At 44.5% G+C, this 24,764-nt stretch overlaps 1 protein-coding gene across 12 annotated transcripts in view; it reads left to right on the plus strand.

Moving 5' to 3' along the window:
• The window catches only part of nav3 (neuron navigator 3), a 283,562-nt gene that overhangs the window by 220,372 nt on the left and 38,426 nt on the right, over nt 1–24,764 (plus strand). For all 12 annotated transcript variants that reach the window (XM_029851618.1, XM_029851620.1, XM_029851621.1 and 9 more), the window contains 6 exons: nt 260–402; nt 6,622–7,732; nt 11,048–11,163; nt 17,298–17,406; nt 23,997–24,230; nt 24,409–24,528. In XM_029851618.1, coding sequence (XP_029707478.1) covers nt 260–402; nt 6,622–7,732; nt 11,048–11,163; nt 17,298–17,406; nt 23,997–24,230; nt 24,409–24,528 — 1,833 coding nt within the window. The remainder of the gene's footprint in view (nt 1–259; nt 403–6,621; nt 7,733–11,047; nt 11,164–17,297; nt 17,407–23,996; nt 24,231–24,408; nt 24,529–24,764) is intronic.

Consider the following 24,764-nt stretch of genomic DNA (forward strand, 5'->3'; position numbering starts at 1 on the left):
ATGTGGGAGGTAGAACAAGGGATGACAGAAGGAGCAGACTTCATAGATTCATTTTATTACCTTCCACATGTATTATATACAGAATAAAGAATGTTATAGTAAGAAGTAGTAAGAAGACTGCTTCAAAATTCTATAATCAGCCTTTGCCTGATTTACTTCAGCATTAAGGGAGCAATTAATTGATTAAAACTTATAGCAGTGAACAAGCTGCCGTGTTTCCTGGTCAGAAATATCCTGATAATGGTTGTTTTTCCTCCAGGTTACCAGGCCCCTCCAGAGTCTCTGCTGCAGGCAGCGGGGTCTCCAGGAGCCCGGGGTCGTCCAATCTTAACCGCCGCAGTCAGAGCTTCAACAGCATCGACAAGAACAAGCCTCTGCAGTATGCTAGCGGCAACGACAGAGGTGAGAGCTGCCTTCATATCGCGGGATAGAGTCTGCCTCCCAGCCACTGGGTGGCAGCACCTTCTCAGACACATGAATCTGCGTCACCCAGGGTGCCGAATCATGCCAGGTTCATGTGAATTATAACAGACGACAATTAGTAGATGCAGACTCGTTTCCTAGCGAGAGAACAGAGGTGCTGATTAAAGCTGCTCTCTCAAGCACAATTAAATGAATTGACATAATTGTGGGTCTGACAATCAGAGTTAGATTTGACCTGTTGGCTCACATTGTAGTGATTGGATGGTGTTTATTTATTTATTTATTATAATGCAATCAACCATTTATATGTAACACAATGTATATAATTATCATCATCCTGGTTATCTGTTTTTAATCAGACTTGTTTCATTTTCATTATAACACATGCAGAAAAAAATTCCCGGCAATAAAGATGATTAATAGCAAGTATGAAACATTTCAGCCCACAACAATTTCAAAACACACCGAGAAAGCAGGAACTTTTTTCAGTTCATCCAATATGTTCGCTGTGCAATGTTGAAAGACACTTCTGCCCACAGCCTGTGGGAAATTTAAATACTATATTGAAGCAAAGACAGGTTGGAGTCGGTTTGTTAGCTTTGGTTGAGGTTTCTTCTTTGTTATGGGATTGATCTGAATTTTTGGCACAGTAAACTGTAACCTAGGAGAATGTAGGGGGCTGTAGTGTTGATGAGTTAGCATGATGAAGTCACAAAAGTAATCTTGATGTATACCGTATTTTCCGGACTATAAGTCGCACTTTTTTTCATGGTTTGTCAGGGGGTGCGACTTGTACTCCGGAGCGACTTATATGTTAAATAAATACATTATTACAGAATTTCACATGTTTGTTATTTTCACACTGACAAGCACAAGAGGGCGCTCTAGGCGTGTACCTGAGGAACGAGTTCCTTTAGCGACGCAGAAGAAGAAGCGGTGCTTCGTCTATGGAGTTAGACTTGATTGTTTGGTAAACTTGCTCAGATGTTTTTTATGCTATAGTTATCTGAATAACTGTTAATATGTTACGTTAACAAAGCAGCCACGTACTCAGTTCGTTGTGGGTCATGTAGCTGAATGTGTTACGTTAGCATACCGTAACCCTATTGCTAATCCATGCTAATGGTTGCTAATTGCCTTTCAAGGTGAAATGTATGTTCTTGGTCTCGGATTTTATCAAATAAATTTTCCCCCAAAATGCAATTTATAGTCCAGTGCGACTTATATATCTATTTTTTTTCTTTATTATGCATTTTTTGGCTAGTGCGACTTAAACTCTGGAGCGACATATAGTCCAGAAAATACGGTAGTTGTAAATAAATGTGTAAAGTAACCAAAATCTGAGAATATCATACATTTCTTATTTTTTTATTCCATAAATTTGGGAAAAGACCCTGAGTGGAGTGAAACCTGGAGTGAAACAAGTGTCAAAGGCAACGAGTTGAAATTGAAATATAAAGGATGAAAGGCTTTTATAGTTTAAGAATACAATAAAACTTAAAGGACCATGGTTAGCACCATGTGGCACCCCATATCTTATTGGAAGATGGAATGATTAAACAAAAACAATCTGGACTGTGTCTCAGACAAGATTTTAACTAATTAACTGAGATTTTATCAAAGTGTTGTTAGTTGGGTACAACCTCATCAGGCTTGTTATACTTTGTAAAATAGGTCAAAATTAATAGATTTAATCAAGGAAAGGAACACTATGATGATAACTGAAAATCAAAGCGGTTGTCCTGGTGGGAAAACCAGAAAAAGGGGGTAAAAAAAACTTTAAGGGGAATTCTTCCACTTCTGTAGCATTGAAACAGGGCAACTGCTGCCTGCTGAAAAACCTGAAATTGCGGAGAGGAGACAGCAGGTGTTGGAGATTCACTGCAGGAGAGATGACAGGATGCTCTTGTCGAAAGTAGAAGCAACGACAAGAGAAGTCGGGTCTTGCAAATGTCAGCAGTACCGTCAGGAGCTTCTGGGCAGCAGCAGGCAGCAGCCCAGGCAGATGCCAAAAGAATACAGGAAGTGTTTGGCTCAGGACGCACGCATGCTTCTTTTTTGGCTGCTTTATAGTTTGGCTTCTTCTTGGTAAAAATACCTTTTGACCTTTTCCACCATGCTGTTTGCTTTTTCAAAATAAACCGTAGTTACTCCGTCTCGTGCCATAAGGGTTAGATGGTGACGGTGGTCATTATGTGCTGATAGCATTAATTTTAGGTGTTCTTTTTTTTTTACGTGGTGAGTAGAAGATTAGCAACCACTCAGTTTTCCCATGTGTTTTTTTTAAGATTATTGGTACTCCGTAAGTGCTCTGTTGCTTTTAGCGTGCTAATTTGAGCGAGCGCACACAAACACACAAATACAAAGTTGAATTACTCATGCTGCCATTCCTTTCTTTTATAAAAAGGAAATATGGATAGATGACCCAACCTGTCATGAATAAATTGTTTGCACCAGCTTTAACTAAATTCAAGTGCCAAACTATTGATTCCTGTTAGCAAAATTGGAACTGTGAGTAAAAATAAAAATATTTCCGAAAGGTAAAGAAGACCTGTCACCGTCCAAGATAAATACAACTGTATGTTCGTTTAAGTTAGCCAGTCCACAAGAAGTGGGGGGGGACAGAATCATGTCGCCATGGCAACAACAAGTACCTGCACGTTGAAAAGTGTAGCGGCCCTGCATGACTGCCTCTGGGGGAACGGCGGCGGTGGGTTTAAGGACAGATTTAATTGGGAAGACACATACATAAAATATCAAATAACTGCTTCTAATGTCTTTAATTCTCATCAGCACACCGCTGCAGGGGCGCTCCACTGTCGCTAAAGATGATACAGAGGGTGATACAGAGGACAGGCGAAAACACAAGGGGAGCTTTTGTCTGTCGCACCACGATTCACATCCCTCCGTACCACATCAGCGCACAAGCACAGAAACTCATTTGCTTCCCCACTATTCCCCCCGCGACAAGCTGATGTTCCATCGATTGCACCAACTCTTCAGCTCATATCAGCGCGCTCGCCGTCACCACTTTTACACAGCTACAGGCTTGGATGGATCATTTGTAGATGTCAACGGGAGTAAAAGACCATTTACATAAGGAGACGGCATCATAAATCTGACACATACCTGCTGGAGCGGATGACTCATAAATGGCTTCCAAACCATTGCTGAGGATGTTTCCCAAGTTACCCAAATATCAATATTATAGCAGTGTTGAGCATCACTTGTTAATATGGCTTAAGAGTCTTAAGAGTTTTCGACCATTTAACAAGTTGAGGTTTTGCAACATTTTGCTCATTTTGCAACGATTTACCGGTCGATCTTCGTTCGTAGCCTCACCTATGGTCATGAGCTTTGGGTAATGACCGAAAGAACAAGATCACGGGTACAAGCGGACGAAATTAGCTTCCTCCGTAGGGTGGCTGGGCTCTCCCTTAGAGATAGGGTGAGAAGCTCTGCCATCCGGGAGGAGCTCGGAGTAGAGCCGCTGCTCCTCCGCGTTGAGAGGAGCCAGATGAGGTGGCTTGGGCATCTAGTCAGGATGCCCCCTGGACGCCTCCCTGGTGAGGTGTTCAGGGCATGTCCCTCCGGTAGGAGGCCCCCGGGAAGACCCAGGACACGTTGGAGAGACTATGTCTCTCGACTGGTCTGGAAACGTCTGGGGATCCCCCGGATGAGCTGGAAGAAGTAGCTGGGGAGAGGGAAGTCAGGGCTTCTCTGCTTAGGCTGCTGCCCCCGCGACCAGACCCCGGATAAGTAGAGGATGGATGGATGGATGGATGGATGGATGGATGGATGGATGGATGGATGGATGGATGGATGGATGGATGGATGGATGGATGGATGGATGGATGGATGGATGGATGGATGGATGGATGGATGGATGGATGGATGGATGGATGGTTTTGCAACAGAGGATTCAGCTGGTTCTGTTGGATGTGTTTCCCGAAGTGACTTTGCCAAGATGTTTATTATGCCACTTAAACTACAATCATTTTACACATCCACAGACATAAAACACAGCCATAAAATAATAACTACCTGAAGTGGCACAGAAGCAGCCTAGCAGGCGTTTACGGCTAAAAAAAAAAAAGAAGCACTAAATAGTAACTACCTTGATTGAGACATATGGAGTGTTTAGCCATCGCTACATTGTTTTGTTAGTCTTTTATGTGGCACAGCCCGCCAGAGTCCTTGTCTCACACGCGGCTCAGAGATTTCAAAGCTGGCGGAAATGTTGTCCAAACTTGAACCCTCTCGTATCGTCTTTCTGAAGGCGATTTAAAATGAAGCCTGGGGTGACTCGCAGCCAGCCGACCCCTAAATGACAGCCGAACACTCTGGCTAATGATGCAAAGCCAAATGCTGTCACTGTTCCTCCCTTCCTCACTTTGCTCTCACATCTCTGAGTTTTGGATTCTCCCTCCCTTCCACTCGTTTTCTGCTGTGTTGGTTTCCTCTTACATGTGTTCTCTAACGCGAACTCTGCTAGAACTGTCTCATGTGTGTGTGTGTGTGTGTGTGTGTGTGTGTGTGTGTGTGTGAGAAAGAGAGAGAGTAAGGGAGATTGAGAGGGAAGAGGGAAGAGAAGAGTATTGATGGTGGAAGTATCAGCCAGGAAAAGCGAGGTGTGCAAGGGTCAACAGCCAGCAGCGGATGCTAAAGCATTTGTTTTATAGACATGATTGATAGCGTGTGTGTGTGTGTGCGTGTGTGTGTGTGTGTGTGTGTGTGTTCTTGTACTAGCTACATACCGAGTACCAAAATACTCATTCTACTAGCAAAGTGAGGACATTTTGGCTGATCCTCACAACTTCAAAGGAATGTTTGAGGAAGTGTGTGTGTGTGTGTGTGGGGGGGGGGGCTATGTGTGTGTGTTGTTGTACATGCTACATACCGAGGACCAAAATACTCATTCTACTAGCAACGTGAGGACATTTGGCCAGTCCTCAAAACTTCAAAGGCCTGAAGGTTAAGACGTGGTTATAAGGTTGAGGCTAGGATTGAGTTTATGTTAGGTGCAGGGTTAGGGTTAGGGTTAAAAGTTTAGTTTGGATGGTTAGGGTAGGATGGGGAATGCCTCATGCTTATGAAAGTCCTCACATAGATAGAAGTACAATGATGTGTGTGCGTACGTGCACGTGTGTGTGAGGTTTGGCTCAGTATGTTGAATTTCCTTGGAAGCTTTGATTGAAAACCTGGCAGAAATAACCAGCTTTGCGCTGCATCACAGGGCAGCTTTAGGACCGGCGAGGAAACACAACTGTTAAAGGGCACATGTTCTGGAAAATATTGAACATATTACCACGGTCCTCGCACCTCCGGACATGCTAGAAATTATTTCAGCAGTTTTTGGTTTGAGCCCGAGACACTAAAATCTACCTGAAACACCGTTTTTCTCGACCAGTCACAGTGGAGAATTCCCTGGATCAGACACACACTGTTTCTACACTTCTAAGCAGCTTCAATTCCACAGGTATTTTCGGAGCTCGGCACATTTTTTTGGAATGTAAAAGTTTACTTTTCCGAACTTCACATGCTCTATTTACATGAGCGAATGTTGAACCAGCTGTTGTTGTGAAGGCACCATGGTGACCTGTTGTCTACAGTAACCCAGTCCTTCTAAGGTCCAGTAGGGTTTTCTGACCATCCCGCTTTCACCTGTGATCCCAGTTTGGGATTTGGGCCTCATAGGACTAGGTTGATGATCCCCAGTTCAAAGCCAGTGATGCCTATAAATCAACAGAGAGAAGGTCGGAATAGGATGTTAGAATACACTTCCACCTCTTTGAGACACCACATGGTTATATTTGTCCAATCAGGATTAAGTACTGGTCTTTTCAAAGCCACAGAAGATTTATATCAGATATCCAGAATATCAGAATCCAATCTTCGAAGACCACAATACAGCCGGGCTTTGTGTCCTCCCAGGCAGCAAATGGCTTCATGTGAGGGAGTGGTCTCCCTGGTAGGTCAAAAAACCTGGCTGAATTGCAACCCTCGAGGCCTGAGTTTTGTTTTAGAGTTTGATGCCTACCTGGTGCCAAAAGAGATGCTTTTTAACCTTCTGGAATTCATCCAAAAGAACTGAAAGTTTGATACATTTTGACATGAAGTCTTCCATGTTTGTGTTTTTGATGTTACCTTTTAGGCCTCAGCTGTGACAGAGCATTTATTATGTCATTGCTTTTGCAGAAGCAGCAAGGGGCCTCCCAGCAGCTGGAGGAATGAATGGAAGTGGTACTGGTGGAACAGTAACCACCAGCCTCAGTGGGCAGCAGCTGGCCTCTGCCATCCCGTCCCCCAATGCCAGCAAGTCCTGGCGCAGCAAATCCATGAACCTCAAGCACAGCGCCACGTCATCGATGCTGGCCAGCCCCACGCATACCCCCTCCCAAAGTCAGTCCAACCCAGCCTCTGAAGGCTTCCTGCAGCACGGTGGTGATGGCTCCAAAGGGATGCTGGGCGGCGCTGGGCCACAGAGGTCGATGCTGGACAAGTTTCGTCTGATTAACCCTCGATCGGCCTCGCGAGCGTCGCCCTCTGTGGCAGAGATGGCTCTGCAGGAGGAGGACGACCTGTCGGAGTGTGGGGAGGACGGACTGCCGCCGTCGGGGTCAGTGTGCGGCAGCGTCAGTAGCAGTGCTACTTCCAAGCAGATGCCTACAAAGACCCCCGGATCATCTGTCACTGCACCAACCAAGGCTTCATCTTCTTCCTCTTCATATTCAAAAGCATCCAATGGCAATAGGCCAACGTCCAAAGACAAAGAGGAGAAAGGCAGATCGGGGAAATCAAAAGAGAGCGAACCATCCAAAGAGGAGCGTGACGCATATCCTGACCCCACCAAGAAATCGTCCAAAATCGCCAGCCTCATCCCCAAAGGAGGGAAGCTGTCATCCACAAAGAAAGATGGCAGTTCTTCGGTTTCCAGTGGAATCCCCAAACCTGGACTTAAACCCCCTTCTACTACAACGAGCAAGTCTCAAAATCAGTCGCAGGGTCAGAGCCAGGTTGCCTTAAACAGCAGCGGCAATATGCGAGGTGGCGAGGGGCCCAAGCTGAGCAAAGGAGGAGGTCCGAGCAGCAGCTTCTACGTGCAGCGTTCTGTGGGAGGCTCTGAGGCTAAAAGGACCAGCATGACTTCCTCCACCAGTACCTCTGCCTTATCTGGGTCGACTGGAATGCTGGGAGGAGGAGGTGGAGTGGGAGGAGCAGCACCAGGAGGGAATGGAGTAGTTCAACTTCCTCAGCAGCAGCAGCACAACCACCCTAACACGGCGACCGTCGCCCCCTTCATGTACAGGTGAGAACTGCGGGTTGCTAGTGAAATAAACCTTGACCTCATTCTGCATTGGTGACACTGATTGCTGTTTACATGTAGTCGTTGATTTTTTGACCACTTTATTCACTCACTTACACCCATATACATACACATGTACTCTCACACCCTTTTGCTCGCCCCACGTCACTTCGCAGTCATTGTTGGGCAAATTAAGGGCTGCAATTTGCTACAATTATATTTAACTGTTCTCTTAGAATCTCTGTGACTATTCAGCATTGAGAAACCTCTTCCTCCTTATCCATCAGTGGTTGAGCCACAGGAAATGGGTAAATCTGCCCAGCGGGCTGATCGCCTCTTACAAGAACAAAGGTAATCCAGTAAAAAAGAAAAAAAAATGAAAAAGAAGCAGCTGACTTCTCTCAGATGAAGTTAGGAAGCCGATTAAACAAGACTTAATCCCTCATCCCTCCTTTCCCCCCCCCCTCGCATTTTACCTCATCCTTTGTGCTCAGTCAGCATGTCAGTCCAATATCCAACAGGTCGTAAGTTCTGGCACTATCGGTTATGGCCAGAAAGATAGCGAGTAATAGAATACCGAGAGAGTGTAAATACACACAGCCTGTGCAAACACCAATGAGTAAATTAAAACATGTAGCCACACTGATTTTCCTTCATAAATTTTAACCAGTTTAGCCTGTGAGATAAGCCAGATATTAAAATCTATGAACCCAACCTGAGAACTAAATGACATAAGGGGTTATTATCATGGTAGAAGTGAAAAAGAAATGAAATTCTGATGCATCAACCTGTATAGTCAGTTCTCCCTTTCTGTTCAGGAAATCCATCAAGTGTAGCAGAACGATTAGCATAAACCTCAACGAGGTGCAGATACCTCAGAGAGAGTCTGTGAGATTATTTAAAGAACGGCGGTGTTTTATTGGTCTCCAAGCACTCTTTAGTGTTGATTTATGCACATTTGATATCTGGCTATCTGCCAATAAAGCTTGTTTCTAGCCTTCTACTCTAGCCGTGCTCACCAGTCAACACTGAAGGCAGTACTCTTGTTACACTCCATCATTTTCCACTTAATTTGGCTTTTTTGCCTCCCTTTCTTTTCCATTTCTTGATAGCCATGGAAGGACTTACTCCAGATTGGATTTATGTGGTTCTTGAAACAAATGCGTGTCCTTCTGAGCCTTGAGCCAAATTGTAAACACAATAGTGAACTGGGATGAAAAAAGTTTCCACACTTTGACCTCTGAGATTCATTGGAATGACTCCTGTGTCATCTACCTATTTCGGACAACTTCTCTAGTTTGACGTTGTTACACCACAGATTCTCCAGATCTGCCTGCTCCTTGGACGTGTGACAGCTTCTGCCTGCAGCACCTTCGCCAAATCTGTCAGGAGCAGCTTACATTCTGCTTCTGAATGCGGAACAAGTGGGATTTTGTTTTAAGCTAGACAGACAAATACCGTACGTGAATCTATAATGAATCCAGTCATTTGTTAAATGGTGATTGTGTTTTTGTTTTTTTTAATGGAATATATATCTACAAAATAAGAAGCTGATGCATTATGGGGCCCAACTGAAACTGTGGCATAGAGTCAGGATGCTGCATCTGGTAGAAATTTGGGGTGAATGGAGGTCGCTGTTATCAAGTCACAAATGCACGCTCGGCGAGAGACGCTCTTTTTCACTGTAGCTGAAGTCCCAAGCTGATGCTGCCGCCACTGCGGAAGGGAGTGTATTTATCTGCAGCTCTGCAGGTGGTGCAGCTTCCTGCAGCGTGTGTTACGCATGTGGACGGAACACCAGACTCTAGCTGCATTTGTTAATTCTACATTCACTGTTTCGGGCATTCTCTCCATTTATGCTTAAAAGGGTTCGTTCCTGCTTTTTGTGTTCGTCTGTCCCTGTTTTCACTGTGTTAATTTGCATCATTAGCTGTCTTTTTTTTTTGCATACATGCACGTTAGGACTGATGTCACGTTTGTTTGGCTCTGTCCTTTCTTGAGATAAGGAAGGGGTACAGCAGGACGCAGCTTGAGGTTGAGGCACGCTATCGTACCATTTTTACTCTCATGACACTTCTAAGACTGTCCCACCTCATCCCCATAGAGCAGGGTTGGGCAAATCCAGTCCTCGAGGGCCGTATCCAAGCCAGACTGTCCTACAGGTAAACACTTTCACCTGGGTTTCATTTACCTTGGTGAAAGCATTTCCTGCCTGGTAGGATGCAAATCCCGGCTTGAATTCAACCCTTGAGGAATGGATCTGACCTCCTCTGATGGGCAAGTCCAGTCCATTAAGGCTTGAATCCAGGTTTTGCATCCTACCAGGGAGAAACCGCTTTCACCAAGGTAAATGGAACCCCAGGTGAAAGTGTTTACCTGTAGGGCAGAAAGTCTGGCTTGGATACGGACCTCGAGGACTGGATTTGCCCACCCCTGCCATAGAGCAAGGGTGCTGAAATCCGGTCCAGATTTTGTCCTACCAGGTAGTCAAATTTACCTGGTAACCAAAGTTCCTTGGCAGAAATGTAAGATGGAAATCCTGGACTGCATGCAGCCCTTAAGGACTGGAATTGGGTACCCTGGCATCCATCTGTCTGAACATGTTACTGACCTAAAATCCAGATTTTTCTACTTCGATGTTACAGAAATACAAAATAGAGTAGAGGAGGTGAAATCCTACTGTCGCACAGACTCTGTAAACCTACATTCCACTTTACCCCGGCAACATTTTTACAGCTTCAAAAACTATAATATGAACATGAAGATGTTTATTAAAAATATATCATTCACTTTCATAATATATAATTGGACTTTCACTATTAAAAGTTATTTTATGTGTTTTTCTAATTTTATAGAATTGTGGTTACATGTAGGCTGCCCACAATAATAGCCAATTATAAAGTTTCTTCTCTCTTATTGTAGGCAGTGTAGACTTATGCCAGTTTGTACACACAATCCTCATTAAAACCTTAACTCTCACAAATCTGACCTGGATGATTGACGTGTGAACACATTTTAAGGTGGAATTAAAGTACCATTATCGCACAAATACCGCAGACAGTGAGTGGAATAAATATTGGAGATACAGTCAAATTCAATTCCCAATTAGAGTCCACATTATTTATTATTTGTTACAAAAACCACCTCTTCTTGTAGTGCAATAAATTGTATATATTAATTCAACTATATTAGATCTGTTGCTATTTCTGACATGATATAGATGGAACAAGGGGCCAACCTCTGCAGTCTGAATGGAACTTATTCCTGAGCCTGCTTTTGTAACCGACCATGTGTGTTCTTTGTTCTCTGTGGCTCCAGGACGTTCTCGGAAAACGACTGCACCACGGTGGCCCCAGTCGACCCCTGCCTCAGCCCCACCAAGGGAGAGTTTGTGTACAGCAAGACAGCCAAACAGTGCCTGGAGGAGATCTCAGGTATTCACCGGTTGGTTTTCATGCAAGATTTCAGACATGCTGTATGCTCTAATATTTCTTTCCTGTAGCCATTGAGCCATACAGACTTGAAAACTAGTTAATATACTACATGAATGCGCTACAGTGATGGGCAAATCCAAGGGCTGGATTCAAGGCAGGTTTTGTGTCCAACCTGGCACAGACTGCTGTCACCCAGGTGAAATGTAATGTACCTGCAGGACAGAAAGCCCAGCTTGAATCAAGTCCTCCAGGACTAAATCTGCCTATCCCTGCGCTACATCCTTGATGAGCTGCGTTTTCGTTCTTCCATTGTTAGTAGAACCGGGGTGTCCAAACCTTTTGCAAAGAGGGCCAGATTTGATAACGTGAAGATGCCCGGGGGCCAGTAGATCCTTCTGATGTTTTTTTTAACCAGAAAAGTTACATGCCAATGTACACTATTAGAAAACAATTTTCATTGTCACAATTCTCTTTATTTTTCAAATGGCAGTGTAACCAAATATAAGCCACTCGGGCAGACGTGAACAACTCTAAAAACACAATTCTGCCTTTAATTCATATCTGGAGAGTCAGATAACATTGAACACTGAACTGTATGGAATACCTTAAATTTCCATGAGTTTGATAAATATAATGCAAAGTTGTCTGTTATCATTCGAGTTTAAAACAAGTAAATTTTGCTCTTGTCTTTTACAAGATCTACAAGAAAGGAGGAATTACATTTTAGTGATTTATTTATTCTGTTAGTGCCAGCGGGCCATAAATAATACATTGTAAGACTGAAGTTGCGGGCCGTATGAAATCTTACCGCGGGCCGTGATTGGCCCCCGGGCCGGACTTTGGACATGCCTGTAGTAGAAGATACTTTAAAAGTGGCTCACTGCTCGATCCATTTGAAAATTCTAATAGAAAAGTAATAATTAGACAATCAAATAATATCACATGCTTTAGGAATACACAATGACACCGCTGTAATCCAGTTGGCATGAACTGTTGAGCGCTGGTTGGATGCAGCAGAGTGAAAAGGTCAGCACTGACAGCATGACACAGGGAGCGTCTGTGGCTCGTGTTTACACCGCTGCAGGCTGTCATCATCTGTTACACTCTCATGTCTGGGGTGTGACCAGTCATGGGCAACATCAATCCATGTACATCATCTCCAGTTTACAAGAGCAGAAGTGAAAAACTGTTTGAATATTTTATGGAGACTTTTATTATCCTGTCATACCAGTATTTGACATGTTTGTGCCATATCCAGATGGGCTTTACATGGAATTATAAGAGACAATGGCAGATGTAGATGTACATTTTCTTGCATATATTTAATGTATGTTGTATCGTTGAGCACATCGTCCTATCCCAGAAGGATTGCCACAAGGGTTTGTTTACAAAGAGGGAAGATGTTCCCTTGTTCTTTAATGGGCAGTTGGGAGGTTGAATCTTGGGACATTTGACCATTTTAAAAGAGCTTACGCCCACAAACTGAATTTACTGGCAGGGATCGGAGAGGTTGGACCAGGAAGCACACCAGCACTGCCACAGCACAGATCAAGTCCAGCCTTTCAGCTGGTTCTTGCCATTTACAAATGCAAATTTGAAAGAATCCCGATGTCTGCTAACATTTGTCAGCCAGAATCTCTGAAGTATTAACCCTTCTATGCTCTGTTTGACTATATTTGACTGTTTATCATTTGTGTGAAATAAGTGGATAAGAAGGACTCATGTTTAGGTTATAAATCACGCACGAATGAAAAGTAAGATGTCAAAGTGCAGCGTCGAGAACAACTTGTGACTGTATGTTTATGATGCCGGGTCCGCGGTGACATTCCAGGCATTTTGGTCTGGCTGTGGCTTAACCGAAGCCCATCATTTGAAGGATAAAATTAGGCGGCCGCGGTGACCCTTCCCTTTGTTTGGGGTCCGACGCGTTTCACGTCGCTTGTTTTCCTCGGAAGAGAAGCCAATGAGTAGTGGAGTGTAGGAACAAATGCCACCCTCTTCTTTTTAGTAGGGCTATTGTAGTGGGAATACCACATGCTTTAGGGTCAAGTCTTTACCGTGGACTAGGGGAGACCCTACCAGCAATAAAATGCTGCAATAAAGGGCTTCTAGGACAATTAAAGCTTGTGAAAACGAGACTGAAGACTTGCAAACATAAAGTTGCGTCTGAGCGATAATCCCGCTCTTGGGGGGATTTGCAGCGATGGGATCACTCACTTTAACTTTCCTGGGTAATTTGCAACTAGTGATCGCGCCACATGGATGATGCCTAGGTTGTTAATTGAGGATTTCAGTGGTTGCTAGCTTCTAGGAGCCAGGGCTGGGAAAGAAAAATGAGTGCGCCGACTAATGGCGGGTCGTTTGAAGCACGTGTTGATGGTTCTGTGGTGGTCCGCGATAAGCTGGGGGCTCCCGAAGATAGCGTTTAATTAAGCTGGGTGGCCAGCAGTGCAGCAGCGTGTGCGAGCGCACAGGTCCACCATCCAACCAACTCACTGTCACACTGCGAGGGAGCGGCGGGCAGCGCGAGAGGGGAAAAGAGAAATGGCAGGCAGGGAAAGGGAGGTAAACAGAAATTGAAAAGAAAGAGGAGGATTTAGAAAAAGAGAGGGAAGCTGGGGGAGAGAGAGGGAGGGAGAGAGAGAGAGAGAGCTGCAGGCAGCATGCTGGAGTGAAGCAGCAGAGCGAGTGTGCTGCTGGCTTCAACACCCGCTCATTCTCCGCTACGAGGAGTGACGGAGCGTCAGAGGGAGGCAGCGGGAGCGTGGCGGCATAGGTGGTAATTAAAGGAGAGACAGAAGGCGAAGGGGGAGAGATAACTGTGGATGGGAAGAGACTGGCATTTAATAGGGATGAGATAAAGGAGGTGCGAAGGGGAAGGAGAGGAGATGTGACGACTTGTTTGTCCACGCCTCGCACTGTGGTGGAGGAGCAGAGCGGAGCAAAGAAGACGGACCAAAAAGCACACAGACAGGAGAGGGGGGAGAAAATAAGTGGGGCTTTTTTTTGTGGGTACCTGGATATGCTGGATGAAGGATGACCCTGTTCTCTACCTGCATGCCGGAGAGGGAGCTTCTCTCTCTGCTCGTCGTCCTCCAGCCCTCTGAGACCTGGACTTCGGTCCGGAGGCGTGGGACACATTTCTCTGCATCCCTCTTCCCTCCATCTGCTCTCTCAGTGACAGCCAAGATGTGAGTCAGAGACAGTTAGATCCTCTCGGATTCACGGACTCGCCCTCTGAACCAAAAAGGTAAGCAGAGACGCGAGCGGGGGACAGGCAGGTGGGCAGCGATGAAGAGGGGAGCGGAGTTCTCAGTTTACCAGGGGGGCAGCCCAGCCCGGCGGCCTCCCCAGCCTCTCCCAGACAACCTCAACCTGCGGATCAAGCAGCGCTCGCTCACCAACCTGACCCTGCTAAGCGATGGAGAACAGCGGGTTTACTCCTTCGAACTTGATAAGGCGGCGCCGTGCCTACCACAACCACAGAACTCGTACTCCCCGTCTACCCCACGGGCGGGAGGTAGCCTGCAGAGTAGCCCCAGGAAGGAAGCCATCATGAGGGGTGGCGGTATGAGAGGAACCAGAGCCCAATCCCTCTCGCTCTCCCTCACCAAGGTGCTCTCACAGTCAGAACATTCCCTCATCCCGGTCCCGTGGCGATGCACAGGCGCAGGCGGCCGACCACAGCGCGCTTCTTACGGCGGCCACTCGCGGGCCGATTCGGCACGCTCAACCAAGGAAGAGAAAGGAGCCGGCGATGACCCGAACACAGCCGCCAGCAGGGGAGGCGGAAAGCAAGGAGGAACGGAAAAGGAGGGTGGATACTGGGCAGAAGAGGAAGTTTCAGGGGGGGGGCCTCGTGAGGGGAAAGCTCAGCTGGATAAGGAGGTGATCCTTACCATGCTGGGCGACCTGGAGCAGGTGCTGCACGCACAACCTCGCCCACGTAAGTCAGCATGCATGTGAGGTGGACCGTAGACATAAATAGCCTGAATATTAATGGCCTGCAACATAACAAAGCCATGACAACCGCAGTTGTGTCTGCTCAGGGGTTAAAGGTTAAATGTGTCTGGTCTGAAAAAGCTTTCAGTTTTTTCTTTAAATCTTTTAAAGAGGAATTATATTTCTTAAGTGCACTATTTAGCTAGCTAAAATGGTTCTTCGGGCCAAAGTACAGATTACTCGGCATTAATATTTCTCCAATCCTAAACCATCACCTCTTCTGAGAGAATCCTGTGTGCTTCTGGATCAACCGGTGCAGGTGTGCTACCTGGCTATGATGAGGAGATGTCACGTCAAGACAGCTGCCCTCTCATGTTGTGACTGCGGTGATGATTGTTCTGCCTGCAGAAAAAGCTAAATGAGTAATGAATACACAGCAGGGAGGTGTTTGGAGATTACTGTTGATCTACTTTGAGCAGGCCAGGGCAGATAGGCAACAGGGAAGGAACATCTTGAGACACAGATGATGGAAAACCAGTGGCTCACCTACTGAAAAGGCTTTTATTACATGCACCTCCCTCGCTTGCCTGAGTCACACAACCGGCATGATCAATATCTTATTATTACACCTTTCGCTGTGTGTGAACGTGCACACACACACACTGCACAGGGTGCAGGCATTTTTATATCTGTGTGCATTCATGGCTGTGTCAGAGGCATTTAAAAGATGTACTCGAACCCTCCAAATGGACAGCTTCTAGCTTCTATTTATTCACCTTGGTGAATTGCTCACACGTGCACGGCGACATAAAACACAGCTTTGGGCTGCTATTTAATGTCGCACCTGTCAGGCGGAGAGATCTCCCCAAGACTTCAGTGCGGGGTTGTGATTAGGCTTTAAATTTTGAAAGGGTTGACGCACACAAAAAAACCATTTATGACCATTTTAATGTCATTGTACAATTTTGACCCCGAGAATACATCATTTCCATGTACAATATAACTTGTTGACACACTATTATCATCCTCAACAGAGGCCTGCTCGCCATAAATATTTTCCAGCTTTATCTGCTCAGTGCTGGAATTACAGTGCATGTGGCAGGGACAAAAAAAAGATCATATGTCTCTTATTTATCTCTAATTACCGGTCACAGTGGGCCATGTGACTCGGGGTCAAATGTTAACACCCGCTGCAGTCGGTTTGTTTTGTAATGATCAAATAGGACCTCAATTATAGCAGAGTGCTGTTAGGTCATTATATTGCATGATTCGGGATAATTGAGGTCATTTCTTGACTTAATTTCAGAGATGGATTTTTTAAGACCGCAAACGCCGTCATCAGACTTGGACTCTGTAATCCCTGCTCGTTGTCCTGATGCCAGTTGTGTTGCACTTGACATTTGGATTTTTTTTTAAAATTGGGAGAACCTACGGGAAATATTTGTTTTGAACGGCCTCCGTTTCCTGATGCTGATAGACGTTATCGCCATTAGCTCACTGAGATGAGCCCTGAGGGTACCTCACAGTCCTCATAGCACATTTTCTTTATTTTATGTGAGACTTGATGTGAGGCTTTTGTCATTTGAAAAGAGGTTTTCTGAGCATCCAATCATTTTCTGGGCTAATAATGAATACGCTATCCTGATTAGCATCCTGTAGGTATGTGGGCACACTTGGCAAACTTGATGGAAATACACAAGCTGCTACTTTTGTTACTTGTTCATAATATTTTGATTTGCGCAATGTTAAATAACGGTGTTCTGTGAAGATCAATGGGAGGAAAACACTCCACTCATGTACTGGGCAGCAGGGTTGGAGATGGCGGTCTGAAGTGGCAACATTTTCTGACATGCCTGACAAAGAAACGTGGATATTCTGACAGAATGTGCTTTAACTCCGTGACTGAGAGCGTGGCGTCACGGCACGACATTCTACATCGGCCCCCCGAGGAAAAAATGTCACTTTCACATTAGCCATTGTATCCACAATCTGCAAGTGCTGCAAGCTGACAAGCTAATTCGTCGTACGAGTTTCCGATTGTCAACGCTGGGACTGAGGGTCGGATGTCACCGTGATCCTTCTCTGTCCCCATGGAGACGTGCAGTAAAATGCCGGATGTCAGATGTCGCTTCCGCTGTTCAAGAGCGCAGATCAAAACGCATCAGTAAATAATGTCAAATTCGCGTTTCCAGGAGAGGATCCGGAGACGAGACGCATGAGGACAGTGAAGAACATCGCTGACCTGAGGCAGAACCTGGAAGAGACGATGTCCAGTCTCCGGGGGACACAGATCAGCCACAGGTAAGCACAAACTAGCCCTGTTACTTATGTAAACTGATCATTTCAATGCTGACAGTTTGAAATAAGCTATTTTTTTACGCTTTTGGAATCACCATAAGCTCTTTAACGTTTAAAAAAAACCTCCATAACAAACCTCTTATTTCTGTTCCACATTAGTGAGATTCGAAGATTATTTATTTCGGAGGTTTTTGAAGGCCTCATCAATAACTTTAGACTTTAGAATCTTTTTCTTTTTTAAAAAATTAAGGCCAAATGTGAATGTTGTGATCTGTTTCCGGCACCTTTTTCCTTGTTATTTTTAGTTGTACTGGCATTAGATCAGCATCACTTTGTGTTATGTATAATTGGTGCTGCAAGCTTGCTTTCAAAGCTTCAAGCCCCACCTGTTTCACAGCAAACACTCCTCAGCTTCACTCAGACACTGTTCATGTCTGATGCCCGGGAAATTGGTTTTCTGCCAGTTCTTTTTTTTTTGTTCTTATTGTAAGTACCAACTTTCCCACGTGCAGATGTAACTGGTGGAACGCTACGTTGTGTTGAATGAGAGACTCTCGGAGGACTCCAGGACTTTCTTTTATTCTGGCAGCAACAAATAATAACGTTGGTCGACAGTTAACAGCCCGCTCCAGTTCCTCTCCCATGAGAGTAATGTGAAAAAAGGGCAGACAACTAGTCACATACCTGGCAGCAACAAATAATAACGTTGGTCGACAGTTAACAGCCCGCTCCAGTTCCTAAAGACAGACAAGGCGGGAAGACATTAGCGCGACTCGTCATAGCGGGTAAGCTAGCGGTCAACACTGTCTAAACATCATGTTTATGTGCTGGTATGTTTCTATTGTATTTCTAACATGAATAAATAAACACATTAAACAATCAATCAGAATACGTAAGCGGATGAACACAGAACCAAACGTAACTAATCTGAACTGATGTGATGGAAAATGAGACACGCACCTCTCCCATGAGAGTGATGTGCCAAAGGGGGGAGGCGGAGGGATCGCCATCACTTTTTTAGGGGCACCACAGAAGAAGAAATGCGGGCCGGAGCTCCCAAACCCGCCACTAAAGACCAGAAATGCTGTATTTCTGACAGCTGAGCATGTAACAGACCATATTTTGTGTAATTATAAACGCTTTATAACGCATTATAACACAACGGCCCTGTTACACACAGTGTGTGATTACTTAACTGTGTTTAGTCAGATTGAGTCAAATAACACAAACGCAGGCTCCTTCCTCATCAGAGCCTGTGCTAATTAACCTCAAGTTCTAAAATATTGAAATACAAGATCTCAAAAAGAGGGTTGTATTTCATTAAGTTAGCCAAATTATAAAATAAACTGACCGACTTTGGTCTTTCTTGTCCTCAATCCACTGTCCCACTGTCTCAGGGTTACAATTTGTGTTACCATTGATGGCAGAATGTGATAAAACCTAATCAGAAAGGGACTTGATATGACATGAACCCACAAAAATCATTCAGATTTAAAGAGATTGCATTGCTTTTATTAACATATACTTTCTTTTGATTACCAAACATTTATATTAATGTTCTGCAAATGATGGACGCTTGGCCCAACACCCTGAGAACCGAACAAAACAGACCCCCTTGGTTGGGTTTTGCTTCCTGGGCAATGCCTCCATGTTTGTCCCTCTTGCCTTTCACTCTATTCTGCCCCATTTGCGGAGGAAGATGGCGGCTGGGCAATTGACAGCCATGACAGATGGCCGCCTGCGTGTTTGTGTTTGTTTTCTACCTCTTTTATTCCTCTGAGGAGTCTCAGCCAGGCCCGATCAATACAGCACCACTGCGTGACTGCTGCAGTTAATTTGATAAGCCCTACATAAGATAAGTCCTCGACCTCATATGTGACACACGCATTTGTGTGAACCTGTAAATTGTAGCTGGCGGTAGACTGTTTGGAGGTCCATTTTTATGGTGAAAATAGCAGTCGTTGGAGCGAGCGTGCCCGTTATGTTGATAGTCGGAATGCTGAAGGAGGCCCATCAGAGTGTGCATACCAATTCTACCATGACAAAAGCCCGGCCAGACCATCCTAATCGTTCCCTTGGATAAGAAACGCCTTTAATCACCATGAAGCTTTGAAGCACCTTAAGTAATTAATCACTGTTACGCTCAAGCAGACATGACCCTCATATTCATCAGTCTTTTTCTCGGCGGTCTGGAGTCAGGTTATTCCACTGTATTCCTGAACGGGCTACATCCTCTTCACTGGCTTCCGTCCAGTAAGTCAGCAGAACATAGATATTGATATCGCTTTGATATCGACGCAGTAGGTTCCAGTAGGTGCCGTTTAAAGGTTGCATTGACGACGTGACGTCGCTGTTGTTGAAACAATAATAACAACCGAGCCGTCTGGCCCCGCCCCTTTACCAGCTCCTGCCCACTAATTGGTGGGAGTGCTAAATTGGGGAGCAGGTTTATGGATTGTATGTTTGTCTGAGCTTTTATGGACAGTAGGTGGTCCACAGAGTCTCTCACCATCCTGTCGTGAGGTAAGCTGCTAACAGTGTGGGAGGAAAGATCTCCTGTAAGTGAATAATTATTCTTTTCTGCAAAACAATCGCTGTTCCAACCTTTAAGAAACATACTCAGTGTTTTAAATTCCAAAGTAGCATCGTGTAGCTGCAAGGCAGTGGTAAATTCTACTTTATACTTTACTATTGTTGTGCAACAGAAGCTCGTTTCATTATCTTAAATAAGAATGTTCTCTTTTTTTCATAATAAGGAATTATTATTTAATCATCTCAGAATTACATCTCAGACTGTTTTTTGTAATAAAGACTTATTATTTCATTGTCTCAGGATAGCAGTCCTTTTTTTCTTCGCAATAATTTATTCTTTCTTTATCTCAGGATTTCAAATTATCATTATTATCAAATTATTTGGCTATCTAGATATTACAGAATATTTAGTTTTCAAGGGATAATGAGCAACTCTGACGGTTCGGTCCATTTGGTCGCCTCAATTTCAGCCTTGGCCGTCCCCTTCTGTAGCTGTAGCCCACCAGGAAGTTAAACTAAACTTTATATACAGTCTTTCCAGACAGAGGCATCTGAGGACGAGATAAATTAATGCTTCATCACGAGATAACAGACTTCGTTACCCCGAGATAACAAAATAAATTAATGTACTATCACGAGAAAAACGACTTTGTTACCCCAAGATAAGGAAATAAAAAGCAGTAATCGCGAGAAAACCGCAGTAAAATTCCCAAAACAAATACATGGCCGCTATTGGCTTCTGTAAAAATTACAGTTTAGAAAAGATGGAAATCAAATGAATATCCTTGATCTTATTATCACCAGTAAAAAAAGATTTATAAACTAGACTTCCACCTAAACGCCACCGACACGACCTTTCGGCTTCCACTCAGCTGTCGTGGAAACAATATTCTTCTGACGCCTGGATGATTTGGGAGTTCACAGACAAACTATATTGATCAAAATACACATTAAACTTCACTCTAGTGTTTTCTCATCTGCCCAGACAATGAGAGTAAGTATTGATTGACATTTTAGAAGAGAAGGAAAGGCCACGTGTGTGTGTGTCCATGTGTGTGCATGCCTGAGACGAAATGTTCAAGGGCAAACAGGCAGCAACAAACCAAAAAGGGAAAAGTGTGCGCTGCTGTTCCCGCCCACTGGGGCCTGAGGGGAACCTGTCTGATCCTCGGGGGATGCAGCAGCTGCCAGATGACATTTTGAACAAAATAGCTCCGTTCAGGTTTGTTTATCTGGTGTTTACATTTGGAAGACAGGGAAGGAGGCTGGATCCTTTTTTCGTTCCCTCGGATGTGGCAGGTTGTTGGGCCTGTTTGTGCGTTTCCACCGAGGCCGATTGGATACGCATCTCGATACAATACGTTGAGGATGCGCCAAAGCCCCCTCACGACACGATGCGATCCGCTTCCGTTCGCGATACAGTGCGATTTCAAAATGATTTGACAAGGAAACGATCTGATCTTAACATGATTCAGCTCCAAAATCAGTGGGAACCAGCATTAAAAGGCTCATAAGGCTTCCATCCAGACATGTTTAGATCTTCGATCACGGACACAATTCATCGCTGATCCATCTTGAGGAGATCCGTTCTCATTGGTTGATGGGAAATGACTCGGCTGATCATTCTGGTCTCCATGTGCACGTGAGTGCGTGTGTGAACAATAGATGTGGCGTCAGTGGAGCGGAGAAGCTTTAAATTGAAGCTGGACAGTGAGAGTGACGGGCAATTACTCCAAACTGCTCCTTTTACGTGTTTTAGTGAAATCACCTGCATCCTCAATACAAACTGAAGGGTGATTCTTTTGGCATCAACAAATATAAACGCAAAACGGTTATCGGCTAGCAAGCAAGGTTAAATTCAAGTGACCTGTTTTCAAACGACTCAAGTTTCCCTGACATTTATTTTCTGCACTGATTACTTTAAAAGCATGTTAAACGCAACATTCTTAATTTAAGATCATTTACACTTTAAAATATAATTGCAATTTGAGGTTTGTTTCAGAACAGCAGTTCTGAGTTAACTCCTTTTCTTCAAGGGGTTTCATTTTGGATTTAATTATAATTCTAATTACAGGTGTCATTTATACATTTTCATATAATATATGAAAATGCTTGACACTATTATTCACAAGCCAAGTCAATTTTCAGTCATTTCAGTGGATGAATGATTTATCTGGTTGAAATGAATTCACTTATTATTATAATTGATTTAAAATGATGAAATGTATTGTTGAATATGAATAATTTAAACAGGAAGCCTTAGGGTTGTACCCTGCCTTCACTCACACGCAACTGGGATGGGTACATGAATCCTCCTCGTGACCCCAAAAGGGATAAAGCAGTCAAAAGAATGAAAGATTAACAAAAATATATGTTGAAATCACAGGGTCGACTTGGATTGTTTTCTTCCTGTGCCCCCAGCTTTGGCTTTGGTATGATTCCGTATCCTCTAATGGTGACAGCGTCCTAAAAAAGAGCAAATTAAGTGGGAAAACGCCAAAATACTCATTATTTGTGATGCTGATTGGTAATTCTGTCTATTCAATCCACTATCCTATCATCATGTCTGGAGTCTATTGTAAGGAACTCTATGCTAGTGCATGCCTAGTTTGTTGGACCTGTTTCAAAGCCTTTGCTGTGCTTGCTGATGTAGCCCTCAGTTTGCCTGCTCATTTATCTCCACACCTACACACATGTCTCTCTCTCCCCCTCTCTTGTCTTTTTGTCTCTGCTGTATGCAGATAAAAATAAGCTGATTTAGCAGCTACATTGTAAAGTGCTGGTTAAATGATTTCATTTTTATATCGTAATAAATGAGTTCTCTATTTCAGAACTGTGATCACTTCCCTGATAAATAGAACATTTTTGTTTTCAATTATTAACTGGATTGTTGAGTGGGATATATTTTAGCTTCTCTCTCTCTCTTAGTGGGTTTCTACTAGAGGGAGAGAGCTGGGTGACAAAGGGCAGAACACTGATGCCCACATGAGAGGGGCACTGATGCCAACAATATTCACAACACATTTCTGTCAACACCTCCTGAGATCAGCACACACGGCGACCTCACACCTTCCTCTCCCCCGTGCCGAAAGACGCTGCTTTGAGGTGTCGTTTGTGTTGCCTTTGAATGAAGTCCGGTGCAACCGTGCCACCATCTGGTCCACCAGCTCAACGGTTGCATCTCTCCCTCTAAAAATATACATTTAAATACCTTAATGCTTTTTGTGACGGGCAGCGTTAAGGCCGAGGTTGAGGTGACGGGTCTATTTGGATGCAATGCACACTTTTCCCAGCAGAGAGAGCTCAAGACAGGTTCTGTGTGTGTGTGTGTGTGTGTGTGTGCGTGCGTGTGTGTGTGTGTGTGTGTGTGTGTGTGTGTGTGTGTGTGTGTGTGTGGCTTTTTTGATACGTAATAGAAACCACACTGGATAAAACTGTATACACACACACACATGCACATACTCCTGTTTATTCTAAATCATCTTTATTTATATAGCGTCTACAATCAAAATTGTCTTTACAGAATCCCAGGGCCTGACCCCCAACAAGCTACAGTGGCACAAAAAAGTCCCCTTTAACAGGAAGCAACCTTGAGCAGGACCAGGCTCATATGGGGGGACCCTCCTGCTGACGGGGGGGCTGGGTAGAGAGAGAGGAGTAAATAGACACACATCATGCAAATACATTAATTATAATAATATCTCAATATAAGATTTAGGAGGGTTAGTTGGGTCAGAGGTCGGCAACACCTCTGGATCGATACGAGAGTGAAAGAAGCACAAAAACTGCACAAAAACATGTGTTACTCCTATTTTCAGGAACCTTGTAGTGATGGGAAAAGAGTGGCACTCAGCTCATGTAGACAGCTCTCTACTTATTGCCTGATGTGTCCTTTCACTTAGATGATCCGCCCTTCACACACAAGTGCTCTTGATATGATGGCTTCAGCGGGTTCCGTCCATTAGAGGCATTTTGCTGCGATCCCCCCTCCTCTGAGTTTTAAGAAACTGCCATCAATGTCCGAAAATGGCTTTCTGATCAGGGTTTTTCTGTCTCCTCAGTACACTAGAAACAACTTTTGACACCACAGTGACCACTGAGGTCAATGGGAGAGGCCTACCTGCCTTAACCACACGGTCCTCTCCTATGGCGTGGCGCCTCGGGCAATCCCAAACTCCCCGTCTCCAAGCAGGCGACGCTCCCTCGATGCCCAGCAGCTATGCACCGCCAAGAGGAAGCACAACGGGCTCCGGTACGACCGCAGGGCGTTACAGCGGCCACTCGGACCCCTCCAGGTTAGTAAATAGCACTAACTCACTAGTTTAAGTCCAGGTTGGGATGATTCTATTACTAAAAAAAGCTATCACAGTCAAAATTGCACATTTAAATTATGTTATATGTTTCCTTTCACTCATTAGAGTATAAAGATACTGCATAGCTCCAACTGTAATCTGGCTGATTGATTCTCCGCAGGTACCTAACAGACAGCAGTCTCCATCTGTATGCAAGGAACACGGGCCGGGCTTCAGATGCGGCATCTTCTCGGGAAATATCCCAGAGAGGGAGCAAGGAAGTGCCGGGTGACATCGACAGGTAGGGATGAAGCCTGGCAGACGCATCTGCTCGCCTTGTGCGTCTTTGATAAGTGAGAACTGCCTTGTAGGAATTAAAATATACACATTTGTATCTGCTTGTGGAGAACATTTGGAAAGTGCTTTTGGTTTTAACAGTATTTAATACAGTGGTGGGGGGGGTGCATTATTCAGCTTCCTGCTGCTGAGTGTGTGTATGCAGTTGTTAAGCAGCTGATCTGATGTCTCTGGGTCGTG

Source organism: Takifugu rubripes, chromosome 18 (genome assembly GCF_901000725.2).
Source record: "Takifugu rubripes chromosome 18, fTakRub1.2, whole genome shotgun sequence".
Taxonomy (NCBI): Eukaryota; Metazoa; Chordata; class Actinopteri; order Tetraodontiformes; family Tetraodontidae; genus Takifugu; species Takifugu rubripes.